A 14424-nucleotide genomic window follows, 5' to 3' on the forward strand; every position below is an offset into this window, starting at 1 on the left:
AACAGTTCGATAAATTGTGGATGGCTTACGGTTCTTTCGTGTGTACGTATTGCCCTATAAACAATCGATATTAATGGCCGACGAGGTTCATAAATATTCGGTTTTTAAGTTAACCATGATTTTATGCCGGTGACCTCGTATGCATTTCCCAAGTTTCTCTTTTTAGCACCCGTCAGAGAAAGCAGTACAGGACGCTTCAAAATTTTGGCCACACGTGTTCGAATGAAAACTTATATATAAGGTGATACAGATATATAGATATATAGAATTAATCGAAGTGCTTAGATTTTGTATAAATGTTTTGAAATGATCTTGAGATGCTTCCAGTTATATAGGACATTCCAAGTATCATACGTGATGTCATGTATATACATAACACGTACATAGTTAGGTTGGTTTGGTTGCTGTTGGAATTAAGTTTAGGTTAGATTTGGTTAGAGTTATACAATCATGTGTGAAGCGATTTACAAATTGTTTTAGTGTTGCACACATTATCTTATTTAGCTATAGAAACTTATAGAAAAGCTTAAAACTGATATATGGTCACAGTGTGGGCAATCATTCCTATGTTTTCTTGAACAATTTTTTATTTTCTAATACAAACATTAGATAACCGTTTTTCATTCTTTGGATACTTTCACGTTTGAATTTATATAAAAATTTTAAATATCAAAACCACAGATTCTTATTTATACTCTTGTTGAGATAACCTCTGCATTTTGGTTGTCTATATAGGAGTTAAGTCAATTTTAATTTCTATAGAGCGCTTCATATAGTATATTGTAAATTTAAATGGAATAATCAAAATTAAAGAGACATTGATATAAATGATCAGGATATACAGACTATCTTGGAAATTAATTAGAAAGTACGTATCTATATCAACAATTGTACAGGGTGTTTCAATGAAACAATACAAAGAACCAATAATACATAATATATGAGGTCAAAAAATATTTATATAAACTGTCACTGTTCTAGAACGACCTGTACAGACTGTACACTCCTATTTCGCCCTCGCTATGGCAGTTTCCCTGTATTTACGATTCTGTCGGAATAGTTGCCTCGTAGAAACGGCCAGTGGGCCATCAACATCGCGAAACGGTCGTAAAACCGAAAGGACGCGGCCCCAACCTCCTTCTAACAGATATCCACTTCTTTGCTGATCTTCGCGGTTGGTTCTCGTTGGCCAGCTGTTCAACGCGTTGTTCGATACTGTTTCATATCCCGTTGCAAATGGAATTACGTTTCTTGCGCGTAATCTCTAAAACACTCGGGCAATTTGAATTTTTTGAACTGTTCTGTAACTTGATAAATTTCAGCTTATTGCAAGGTACATAACGCTAAATGATCTTAAACTATTCTAAAGAGCGTTGTAAATTTTTGTTCAGTTACTATCTTTCCTTTTTATTGCAATTTTATTTCATGCGCGTGAGATTTATTGAAGGAATAGAACATAGATTAGAAAAAGATTTAATATTGTATAGTTTGTGATTTAATGATAATCTGCAAACTAGTGGTTAACGTGAACAGAGTATTGAATTCTTCAAGAAGAAAGAACTTCATCGTCTTAGGTTTGCTATGATAGCATCGTCTGCAGTTGGTTGCATTGCCATTGGCCAGGAACGAAATATTGCGGAATTGCTGGTCAGAGACTGGAACAGCGTTCTTCGGTCGGTTCATCATTACGAAAGCTGATTTATTTGTTTCGTAGTGATGTATTCTCCGGGTATTGTTGAAGGCTTCTCGATCAACCTTGTGCTCTATAACCGTACAAGGTACTTCTGGTTAAAACATCGCATAACATTCATGGTTTGCACCTGTGGTTTGTTATTTTTTTATATTAATTGGAATGTGCAAAAAGTGAAGGACAAAAAGATCACTGTAGATAATTGTTGAGTTAATTGTATAAACGACGTAAAAGGAAGAAATTGTGGAAATTAACTCGGTAATTACTTGTGTACTTAATAACTCATATCTTTATTACTCAGTCAGTTAAGTTACCAGAGATTGATAATTAAATTTGCAATACTAATTACTTAAGAAAGATCAAGCGATAAATTAAATCTTTAAAAAATGAAGCCATTTGCATAAAAATAAGCGGACGATATATATCTATATAATATTTTTATGGCAAAAGTTGCATCTTTACCGCAAAGAAAAGGGAGAAAGAAGTGAGTTAATTATGTTCCTCGGGAGATAAGTTTCACGTTTGATGGGTTGACGACTCGCAGGAATTGCGAATTTTTCGTATTCACGCGCTGCCTCCTGTAATAAAATCCATTTACTGACGCTTCGATGCTGTGATATAAAAGTGACATGGGTCTTACTACATATTCAAGTATTATAGCGGTATGTGTCGTTAAAATTGATAAGGAAGAAACGCCCGTTTCTTGGAACGTATTTTATCAAGCATAATACGAATATCTTTATTTACATGGGATCTCGTATCTTCACGATGATTGGTACGAACGACAACCATTTCTAGGCGAATCTCTGTAAATCTTTTTTAACGAAGCACCTCGATCTTCTCTTCTTACTTCTTCAATTCGCCAAATTGTAATTCGTAATTTCTTCAAGATAATTGCTACTACGTAGAAAAAATATAAAAATACTAAATAATATTTTGTCTGAAATCCTCTCTCACAGAAATAGATGAATTATTCGCAAAATTACATGCATAAGAACTCTCTCTACTATCTCTCTATAATCATGAATCCTAACTTCACATTCCAAGAGAAATCAAATAAACTTGCTGAATTAGCTTCATTCGAGCGAAAATAATCATGATCGGGTAACGCTATCGGAGAGTGTAGAGATCAAAGGGGCAAACATGTTTCAAATTCGCTAGTAATTTTCATCCACTAGACTTTTCCCTATCCTCTCTCTTTCCCCCCTTGTTTGAGTCGGGCCATGTAGCGGTTTTTCTACGGCATCGTTTACAACTGGCGATGCGCATTCTTGGCAGGACTGCGGAATGTGGATCGAAGGCACGCGAACGTCAGCTCGCGAAAGGACATTCCTGATCGTGACCGTGCAGTGCACGCGGTGCAACACGAATGATTCTCGATGTTTCGTCATCGTTTAAGGAATCGTACAAGCACCACGGATGAGTTGCTTATCCGCTTTTACCGTTAAACCTGTACCACTGGACGTTCCGCGTAATTCGAGCTCCGGTTGTCGCCATTAGGCTTCCTGGACCATTTTTCCTATCTTCTTCTTTATGTCTTTTTCTACTTGTACTCTAGATATCCTAACATCATTTTACATACTTCTTAGGTCTTCTTTGTAACTTTTGAGTGCTATTGAGAATAGTAAATCCTGATACGTGTATCCTCCTTTAATATTTTACATTACCTTTAAATCTTCTTTGCAACTTTTTAATGTCGCATGAGAATTTGGAATTCAACTAGTTATAGTGTTTTTAGAATGGATGTAATTATTTACATACATGTTTTGTCATACTGTAAATTTAGAATCATAGATCAATTAAGCCACGTCTTCGCTAAAACGACATTGTTTTGTTGCTGTTCCATGTTTCTTGAAAAAATCACAATTACTTCAATGTGGAAAAATATTTCTGTAAGTTGCTGCATGTAGGAAATGTTTTGGAATACGCAGCAACAAAAGAAGAGAACAGATGGTTGTTTGTTGTTTGCTTCGGTGGAGTCGAGGCCTCGAATTATCATCGCTGTTCAATATCTTCGATAACAAGTTGCTCTGAGATTTCGTTGCATTTTATTGTGACACGAATGATTAATGTATCCAAAACCACGCTATGAAGAGTGCCATTAGCAAGCCATCGTAATCAGGTCCATAATCTTACATTGTGATCTAGTAGTCACAATAGATTTGTGATCATCTTGATTAAAGTCAGATTATAATACAACGCTTTCAAAGCATGTTGGGATCACTTCCGTCAAAGTCAACACGCGAACAAGCATACACAATGAGATTCCAATTTGTTTCTTCATAAGCAGTCAGTGATTCTTGCTGCCCCGATCTACCTACTACTCTTTTCATCAGACACGAGCTTCTTACAAAAGCGGTAATCGATTTTCATCTTGACTTGCACGACTTATACGTAGACCACCCAGCTGTAAATTATTGAATAACGATCGTATCGCCGGTTACGGTGCACGTTTTTGCACGCTATATTGTAGCGGTCACATTTTAGCCAGTAAACGTCGGACGAAACGAACGAGTTCACAGGCGGGTTGTAGCACGGTGTCGGTCGATGCAGGGAACGTAGGAGTTGCATTCCACGTTAAATGCATTAAGAATGCCTAGTACCATTCCATTGGCTTCGCACAGTCTGCGAACCCTGTTGTTTACTGTAATATGTTTATCACACTGGTATTAATTTCGTTTCTTTGCTTTGTATCGTTTTAGGAAATTCAGACGAAAATAACGTTGTTCATTAATTTTTACATGGAGACTTCTTTTTAGTAACTGATGTTAATGTACTACGGTTAACGAAATTAAAAAATATGAGATCAATGGAATATACATACGTGTATTACACCGTATGTTTTCAGGAAAATGAAGTGTAAATAACACAGTTTATTAATTCCAAAGATTTAGGATAGTCCCTGATAATAGACCGATAACCAATTTAAATGTACTGCAGTTAAGTAGATTTAAAGAAATATTAAAGGTGGTGTATTTACTATAATTTATTCTTTTTACTATTTTCTCCATAATCCTTGTACGTAATTATAGCTTCAGCCTGTGATTCAACATCCTCTCTCACACATTCCATAACTAGTCTCACTTGCCTCTGCAAGCATAGTTACCTATATATGAATTTAATCGCACATTATCATAACGTGATCCGTATATGAATAAACTCGTCTTTTTATAAAACAACCGAGGATACAGCGTTCCTCAGACGTTCAGCGTAAAGCCCGTCTGATAACGGTGTGGGCAATTAAGCGAAATGAATGAACGGATAATCGGATGAGTATTACGAGACGCATGATGCATTTAAGGACGTCGACTTTACGTATATCCGTGCAGGATGGCCGAGGCAACCTGTCTAACAAGAAAATGATGCGTAAAGTTGCTGCAAAGTAATGCTGATGGAATTAATCGATCAATGCTCGTTACCTGGTCAACGGAACTAGTTCATCGTGTAAGATTCGATAGTTTATGGGAGACGTTAAATGCACACGATATCGATCTTGAACATGAATTTATTGACTTGGGATAAACGCACTCCGTGGAGGCGTTTATGTCCTTTTAAATGACGTTGTGTCAGCTGTATACGCCGATGAAAAAATTTCAGTGCGAATAGAATCGAGTTTAACACGAATTGTAATAAATATTCTCCTATTTGCAAGTTGAATATTTGTAATTATGTGTATATAATCTTTTTTAATAATATGACTGACAATCTTGTGAATCTTTATTGGCTCGATAAGTGTTTCGCAGTCCGTGAAACAACACGGTTGTCACACAACGAAGTCGTGAAGCTTCTGACATGCCGCGCACTAAGAAGAGAAAGACATTGCTCGAAGGGGGGATCATATCGTCTCGCTATATTGTGGCAGCGATTCTAAACACGATCGCAGCGAAGAAGATCGTTGCTTTGTTGCGAATATCCGTGTACTGCCTCTGGGTTCATATTCTTAATGTTCTATTCTTGCTCCCTTTTGTCGTAGGTTAATGTTTCATACATCTAAATCTTCCTCGAGAACACCGCATCGAAATTCTTCAAGTGGTCCTCGAAATTAGCCCTGAACATACAGGCGCTTACCGGGAACTCTATTTTATGCTGTGTATAGATTAATAAATGCATCTGTTCGGATCAAATGAAACAATTATATAGACTATTGAAGTTGGTAATGCGTATGTTTTTCGTCATTTGATTAGAAGATGGCACCAAAAATTCTTAGCTTCAGTGTGATGCAAATTGCTTGTGTTATTTCAGAATATGTAGCTACTTAGTGAGGCAGATTCGTGGTACATTCCCTAATGACTAGTGACTCTATTTTCTTCTTATCGAGAAACCTGACCTAAAACATAGATATTGTACAATATGTCTAAATTAGACATTACAATTTCATCTTATTACAAAGCATACTTTTCTAACGCAACACGATCGAGTCCTTTGTTAAAAAATTGTTTCCATCGAACGCTTCCCTTCGATCTTTCTCGATTCGATCGAACTCGGCAAAGAATAAAAGAATCAGACAAAAAGGAACAAAGAGAAGAAGAAGAACGCGAAGGAGAAGAAGAATGAAAACAGAAAGAAGGCAAGAAAAAAAAACAAGAACATTAGCCGTTTCGCTGGTCAACAGAGTGGTGCTCGAGCCTCGAGCTGACGTGCCATGGCCTACAACAAAAAGCAATCGGCCGATAGGACGAGTACCGGTTATTTAACGCCGTCGTCTTTATGCCTGCTTATTGGCCGGCTGTCTCGTTGCACGAGTTTTAACTGTGCAACCCCACCTTTTCGCTGGATGTAACAGTACCGTATAAGACCGTATTCTCAGTCTTACTATGCAGTCCGAGGCTCATTCATTATTCATACACCATACGCTGATACTCTGGGCGCTTATAACGTGATCGTATGCAATTTGGCTGGTTGGAAATTCGACAGTCAATGTGTGTAGCTGGGTTAACGGACGTGTCGATGAAATTGTAGCGAAATACAGGCACGAAGATAATAGTCGTCCAAAAATCATGCTGTGCGTTTGGATGTTGGCTCCTTCAATTTGTTGTCGTGTTTGCCCAGTTATTAGGTACGAATTGCGGCTAGTGATGACATGGAAACACTTCGATTTGCTTCGAATTTGTATTGTGTATGAGGCGACAAATTCGGATCGCTTCGAACATGATTCGAAGTTTAAAGCTCTTTTGTAAATCTTGATAAGTTTGAGACTTTCAAGTCTCGAAAGTCTTGATCGTTTTGAAGCTGTTAGTTTCAGTTTTGCAAGCTACAACAAATGTTTATAAAACGCCTGGAAAGATCAAATTATCATATATACATTTATTTCACAAGATGATCGAGACTTGTAATACGATCAAGGCTTTTAAAATGGTCATAATTTTCAACACTTCCTAGACGATCGAGGTTTCCATGATGATCAAGACTTCTAAGACTGCCAAGACTTTAAAGATTCAAGACCTTCTACATGATCAAGAGTTTCAAGCTTCGAATCATGTTTGAAGCGATTTGAATATACAGATGCGATACGATTTGAAGTGTTTCAGATCCCATCACTAGCTGCGGCACGCTCGAGGAGTGGTTGAAATGCGTTAAGTGAAATGATCTGTATCGCGAGCAAGGGTAACTGTATCCTAACGTCGTGACGTGAAACGGTGGCTGGAGTTGGTCATGTTTAACGTAGAAAAATGTAGAAGGCCTGAAAGCAGAGCATTATTTGAAAATGAATTATTAATAACTTCTAAGTTAGTTACTTTTAAAAGAGAGAGTCGCAGCTATCTTGATTTCTTAAGAACTCAAACCTCTAGATTTAGCCTTCCTCCTCTTCAGTTTGCCACAAATCTGTGATAAATAATTATCATGCGAGTTTTGATCGTAGATCTAAAAGAAAATAAACAAAATTACAAAATTGTTGTGTTGTTACGTTGTGCGCTTCACGTGACGGAATCGTAACCATGACTGATAATGGTACATCATCTACAATAGTTACTCTTCTATCTAACTGATCTATCCTGTAGAACATTCGCACTAGTTTGTAGCGGCGAGGTTCACATAATATATTAGATGGCAAAATTGATAAAAGGTACAACGAAGTGGTTAACGTATACTCTGGTAGGTATTATGCAAATATTCTTGAATCTGTTATTATCGAGTGATCGCGTCTATCGTTACATATACGAAGCGAGCGTCACGACTACAAATTACGCGACAGGAAGCAGTGTATTTGCTCTACCGTGTAATGCGCATCGTTCAAACATTTGTTTACTCATCGTAAGCTAATCGTTTCACCGGTGAACGCGCGATGATTGATTCTAACGTGTGGTTAACATCGATCTACGAGGCGCTTCGAGGTGGAAGCTTGTCTGCCACATTGTTAATTAAATGGAACGTAATGGTTCGGTGCTCGCGCTTAGAGAAATAGATAACTTCCGTATGTAAATGAGAGTGGTCACGAAGGTAAATCGTCTTCTGGTACCATTTAGCTCTTTTACTTAATATCCCCTTTAAAGACCTTCGCATTACCAAAGACAGTGATGATATTTTATCCTTTATTTCATTATTTTTCATCCTTTTCTTTGAAATGAAATGGAACGGGAAATATGGAAATAATCATAGTAAATATTAATAAGTAAAATACTAAAGAGTATTGTTGGAGTAGTATACCATAAACAGTATAAAGTATAAATACTAAAAAGTATTGCCACTTGTTGAGACAATCTGCAATGATATCATCAGTATGTCATCAACAGCGACACTCATTTCTATATTTATATAAACAGTAATTCACTACGACGAATCATCAAAACCATAAATTTAATCACTCAAAATCTGTACCTTTGTCCTAGTTCCTCCCATTTATGGTATTTTTCACACCATTTTGCCAACTATACAGGATGGTCACTCTGCTTCAGGTATTGTATTCATAGTACAAATGGAGTCATCGATTTTCTCAGAAACAAAACCAGCGTAATTGTGTTATTCTTGATTTTCCTCTTATTCTAAGTCATAGAATCTCTCTACCCATGAATTACGGATCACCTTCTATATATTTGCGAAAACAGTAGAATATGATTATTTTTGTCCTAAACTCTCAAGGTACGAAGGTGCGACTTTATCGCATTTTACTGAAAAAAGTTTTCAAACGATTACAACAAGTTATACTCGTTCTCTACAATCCGGAATTCAACAGCGTAGTAGCGAATTTTCCAATATTTAATAAAATATTTAATAACTGCTTATGCAGTTATGGAACGTAGGTAAATTACCGACCGATCTATAAGTGAACGACCCAATTCACCGACAAGTACGATTTGGTGCACATTTGTGCAATTTGATTTTATCGCTAACTGTTATATCGCAGTGGGACCAGGTTGCATCTTCAGGATGCACTCTATTTTTATACCGACCCGTGTTTACCTACCATCGATGCCTTTTCCCCCGTCCACGTAAATTCTTAATGTCCCACATGTTTTGGATTCCATAAGTCGACCAGAAAGAAACGATTTTCATTTCCCAACGGCCTTGATAGACCGGGTACAAGTGATCGGACGGCATTCCAGCAATCGCGAGAACGTCGCGCTTCGGGCGCACACCGCGATTAAGTATAATAACGTAGTCGAGTTGTTTGTTGGCCCACGAGCGTTTCTTCGGGATCGTCGTTCATAACGTTCCATCGAACGTGTCGGAGGAATCAATGAAGTCATAAGTCGATGTTGAAACACCGCTACAACTTCATTCTACAAGATCAACCTGATTGCACAATATATTTGTTATGCACTTGTATGATTACAACTCAAATAAACGAACGTTGTATACCGTGCACTATCTACGTGATTATTAAACCTATAAAATAAATTAGAAATTATACTATAAAATAAATTACACCATTTTATAATGGCTATCTACCTATCTTATAATAACGATCAGTAAACTGCGGATGTTTACGCAAATCTATATTGTTCTGAATGCAACTGAGATCCTATATATGTTTATAATTGGACTGCGAATGCTTGTGCAAATTTATATTTTTATCAGCATAAGTAGGAAAAGGAAACCTATGTAGAAATTCATTTCACATGCTAAATATTATAACAAGTGCTATGTTTTTAATATAATTATATGTCAAATATAATTATATCTATAACCTGATATAACGAGATCGATTTTCAATGTTAGATAGCTAGACAAGTTTGTCTAGGTTAGGTTATTAGTATCCATGACACTTTTGTCGATATTATCGTTGTGCTCTACACTCCAATAAGCCTGCGGATACTTCAATCTGCAAAAATAACGGCACGTAGATTAAACATTCTTCCATGTTTATCTTACCAGGAAAGTGGCGCATATGTCACTCGATTTCCTCGTTAGCTTTCAGGAGAAATATTCTTCAACTGTCAAAGCTAAAAGTGACAGTGATTATTCAATTTAACGTCTATTCATGTCTACTTTCGAACGTTTATGACAACCAGAAGTGGATGACCCAGTACCTTGTATATCTGGCTTCTTTATTTTCAATAAGTGCATTATCACAATGTGCTGTACCCAAGGCCGTCTAGCAGTTGTTACTTTTCACATGACGCAATGCGAATGCATGGCCGTTTTATCATAGCAAGATGCTCGTGCACAGGCGTCTATTAAGACCCACTGTTTACGCAATACGCACGATGCCAATAGCCAGCGTGCATTCCGCTCTTTTACTTACTCGTGCACGCGCGCGCAAGAGTACACATAGATTTATGCATACGTGCACATTGGAATGCGAATTATCATTGTGCTAGCAGTCCACCGATCCCTCCTCATAAATTCTCTATGAGTATATTATACGTTTGCATTCACCTGAACAGAGAATTAGAAGCTTTAATAAAGTTTAGGAAAGGGGAAGCTGAAATAAAATTATAGAAAGGATCGTGGGTATGATTATTAGATTATGCATATTTAGCTCTTGTATTAGATTTAATTTTGATGGACTATTATTATTATTGTTTATAATATTAATTAACTTCTTGTGGTTTATAGGTTCGTCTGGAGAGTATAGGAGCAGAAGATATAGTGGATGGAAATCCAAGGTTGATACTGGGTTTAATCTGGACTATTATCTTGAGATTCCAAATTCAAGAAATTGAGATTGATGTAGACGAAGAAAATGACAGTAGTGAAAAGAAATCGGCCAAAGATGCTCTACTACTCTGGTGTCAGAGGAAGACTAATGGATATCCTGGTGTTAATATTCAAGATTTCACTGGTAAATGCAACAGTTTCAATTATTTTGGATTCTGTATTAATTACGAAATTAACTTACAATTTGTATATATGTATACATAAATGTATGGTTGATTATAGGTTCATGGAGAAGCGGTCTTGGTTTCAATGCCCTTATCCATGCTCATAGACCAGACCTAGTTGATTGGTCAGAATTACAGCAAAATAAAAATATCGACAATCTTAATTATGCCTTCGATGTGGCCAACTCGGAACTTGGAATTCCGCGATTGTTGGACGCGGAGGATGTTGACACTGCTCGGCCTGATGAAAAATCCATCATCACGTACGTTGCTTCTTACTATCACACCTTTGCCAGGATGAAAAATGAGATCAAGAGCGGCAAAAGAATCGCGAATGTAAGTGAATTTTTATATTATACATCTTTTTTTAAAGTTCATTGATTTAATTATTAAATAATCTTAAAAATCAATATTATTCTCCTTAGATTGTGGGACAAATGATGGACGCTGACAAGATGAAGATTCACTATGAAAAGCTTACAACAGACTTGTTGGAATGGATCAAGATGAAGATAGAAGTATTAGAAAACAGAAACTTCCCCAATTCCTTAGAAGGCATTCAGAAAGAATTGTTAGCTTTCAAGCAATACAGAACAGTAGAGAAACCACCAAAGTACAAGGAACGATCTGAAATAGAAGTTTTGTATTTTCACATTAATACCCAATTGAAATCCTTGAACCAGCCTGCTTTTACGCCTCAAGAAGGTCAATTAATACATGATATTGAAAGAAATTGGGTGGAGCTAGAACGAGCTGAGCATCGCCGAGAAGTCGCCCTCAGGACTGAACTCCTTAGACAAGAAAGACTAGAACAATTAAATTACAAATTTGAAAGGAAAAGCGTTCTAAGGGAAGGTTACTTGAAAGAAATGATTCAAGTTTTGACCGACCCACGATATGGTAGCAATTTGGCCCAAGTAGACGCCACAGTGAAGAAACACGAAGCTATTAGTGCAGATATTTTAGCTCGCGAAGAACGCTTTCACGATTTGACTAATATGTCAGAGGAACTAGTGAGAGAAAATTACCATGGGTTAGAAAGAGTGCAAGTCAGGGAACAGGAAGTTCTCCAGAGATGGAAGGAGCTTCTAGCACTCCTAGATCATCACAAATCTAATCTAGTTGCCCTGAGTTCTCTCATGAGTCTCATGCGAGAGATTGATACAACTTTGGCCTCCATACAAGAGCTGCAATTGAACTTCCAAAGTACAGATGTTGGTCCACATCTTTTAGGAGTCGAAAATTTATTACAGAAGCATAGTTTGCAAGAGTTGCAAGTAACTGCTCTTGGAGAAACTCAGAGAAGACTTGGTAGGCAAGCAGCTCAGCATTTGGCACAACCTCAGAGCAAGGAGGTGCCTTTGTTACAACAAAAGTTAGAGATGTTGAACCGAGCTTATGATGATCTAGTAGAATACAGTAAGGAACGCAAGGCTCGTTTGGAAGACGCCAGGAATTTCTTCCACTTCCTCCAAGATCATGAGGATGAGGAATCCTGGTTGATTGAAAAGCAACGCATTTGCAAAGCTGGAATATCAGCCAAGGATTTGCGTGCTGTAATTTCATTGCAACAGAAGCATAAAGCCCTTCAGGATGAAATGAAAGTACGAAGACCTAAGTCTGAACAATTATGTGATGCTGGACGGAAACTGATAGTTGACAGTCATCCTTCAGCTTTGGAAATTCAAAATCGCATTGATTCGTTGCAAGAGCATTGGAAGGTCTTAGAAGAGTTAGCTGCCCTGAGGAAGAAACAGTTAGATGATGCAGCGGAAGCTTTTCAATTTTACGCGGATGCAAATGAGGCGGATTCCTGGATGAATGAGAAGATGGCCCTTGTGGCCTCTGAAGATTATGGCGTTGACGAACCTAGCGCTCAAGCGCTTCTACAAAGACACAAGGATTTGGAAGGAGAACTGAATGCATACAAAGGTGATGTACAATCACTAAATATGCAGGCTGAAAAGCTTGTCAAGTCTGGAATTTCTACTCTTGAATTATCCGCTGACCCAGAACCCGTTGCAGAACTGGAACAAGAAGAATGGAGTAAGTTTTGGTTTTTAGTAAAAATTCCTTTAATACTTCTTCCATGAAATGGATTTCAAAAATGTTTCTTTCTTTCTTTAGGTAAAGAAATTAGACTAGTTCCTCAAGATGAATGGGTGGACGAAGTTGTAGAAAGACTAGAACCTAGAACGGTTTTTGAAGATAGATTGGTACCCCAAGTAAAGAGTTTGTATCCATTCAGTGGCCAAGGAATGCAAATGATAAAGGGTGAAGTAATGTTTTTATTAAATAAAACAAATCCTGACTGGTGGAGCGTACGAAAAGCAGATGGCACCGATGGATTCGTACCAGCGAATTATGTACGTGAACTGGAACCTAAAGTGATACAAGTTCAGGTTAGAAGACCAGAGAAGGTCAGAGTTACACAGAGAGTGAAGAAAACGAAAATGGTTAAGCAGTTAGTTCCAGTCAGAAGAGTGAAGTCTATAAAGTCAACGGTGAAACCAATTAAAAGGAAGACTGCATCTGATGGAGATAGTGTGGAGAAACGACTGAAGAAGATCAATGATACCTATAGCGAACTTCAAGAATTGGCATTGAAACGACATGCTTTGTTAGAGGATGCTATAAGACTTTATGGTTTTTATCGCGAATGTGATGACTTTGAGAAGTGGATCAAGGATAAAGAAAAGATGTTGAGAGCTGATGACACACGAGATAATGTTGAAACTGCTAGAAGAAAGTACGAAAAGTTCCTAACAGATCTTTCAGCATCAGGCAAACGAGTAGAAGCTATAGATGCTGCAGTCGATGAGTTCGTTAGACAAGGACATAGTCAGTTGGATAAAGTCAAGGCTAGGCAGAGGCATATCCATCAACTTTGGGATCATTTGAACAGGTTAAAGGCACAGAAAGAAAAGAGTCTAGAAGGAGCTTCCAGTGTGGAATTATTTAATAGAACTTGTGACGAAGCTCATGATTGGATGTTAGAAAAAATTACTCAATTGGACACTGCAGAACTTGGACCAGACCTGAAGACAGTCCAGGCTCTACAAAGAAGACATCAACACTTGGAAAGGGAGTTGGCACCAGTCGAAGAAAAAGTACGAAAAGTGAACTTATTAGCAAATAGCGTGAAGAGCTCCTATCCACACGAATTGAACAATGTGAATGCCAGACAAAATGAAATCAAAGAACTCTGGAATCAAGTTCAAACAAAGGCTAAGGAACGCAGATCCAGATTGGAAGATGCAGTAGGTCAACAGATTTTCATGAACAGCTCAAAGAATTTAATTAATTGGGCTGCCGATATGCAAGAGACAATGAAGGTTGAAGAACCTGTTAGGGATGTTGCTACAGCTGAACAACTTAGGAAACATCACATGGAACTTGGAGAGGACATACGAACCCGAGAAGACGAGTAAGTATTTAAGTATTTCGTATGGATTTCTTTAATTAATTGAA

At 37.5% G+C, this 14424-nt stretch overlaps 1 protein-coding gene and 1 long non-coding RNA gene across 19 annotated transcripts in view; one reads left to right on the forward strand and one right to left on the reverse strand.

Moving 5' to 3' along the window:
* LOC100651603 (spectrin beta chain, non-erythrocytic 5) overlaps positions 1–14424 on the forward strand; it is a 57835-nt gene that overhangs the window by 31144 nt on the left and 12267 nt on the right. For all 5 annotated transcript variants that reach the window (XM_012311033.2, XM_012311031.3, XM_003397063.4 and 2 more), the window contains exons 4-7: positions 10688–10913; positions 11012–11289; positions 11379–12999; positions 13081–14380. In XM_012311033.2, coding sequence (XP_012166423.1) covers positions 10688–10913; positions 11012–11289; positions 11379–12999; positions 13081–14380 — 3425 coding nt within the window. The remainder of the gene's footprint in view (positions 1–10687; positions 10914–11011; positions 11290–11378; positions 13000–13080; positions 14381–14424) is intronic.
* LOC110119518 lies at positions 4662–10351 on the reverse strand. Of its 14 annotated transcripts, XR_007224995.1 has the most exons (5): positions 10159–10351; positions 8507–10071; positions 7474–7552; positions 5110–7370; positions 4662–5038 (listed from the first exon to the last, which is right to left on the reverse strand). It is a non-coding gene; the product is annotated as an uncharacterized LOC110119518 (long non-coding RNA). The 14 variants fall into 14 exon arrangements; XR_007225000.1 differs by having other exon boundaries at positions 5110–9421; positions 9817–10071; XR_007224997.1 differs by having other exon boundaries at positions 5110–9726; positions 9817–10071.

This window comes from Bombus terrestris, chromosome 8 (assembly GCF_910591885.1).
Source record: "Bombus terrestris chromosome 8, iyBomTerr1.2, whole genome shotgun sequence".
Lineage (NCBI taxonomy): Eukaryota > Metazoa > Arthropoda > Insecta > Hymenoptera > Apidae > Bombus > Bombus terrestris.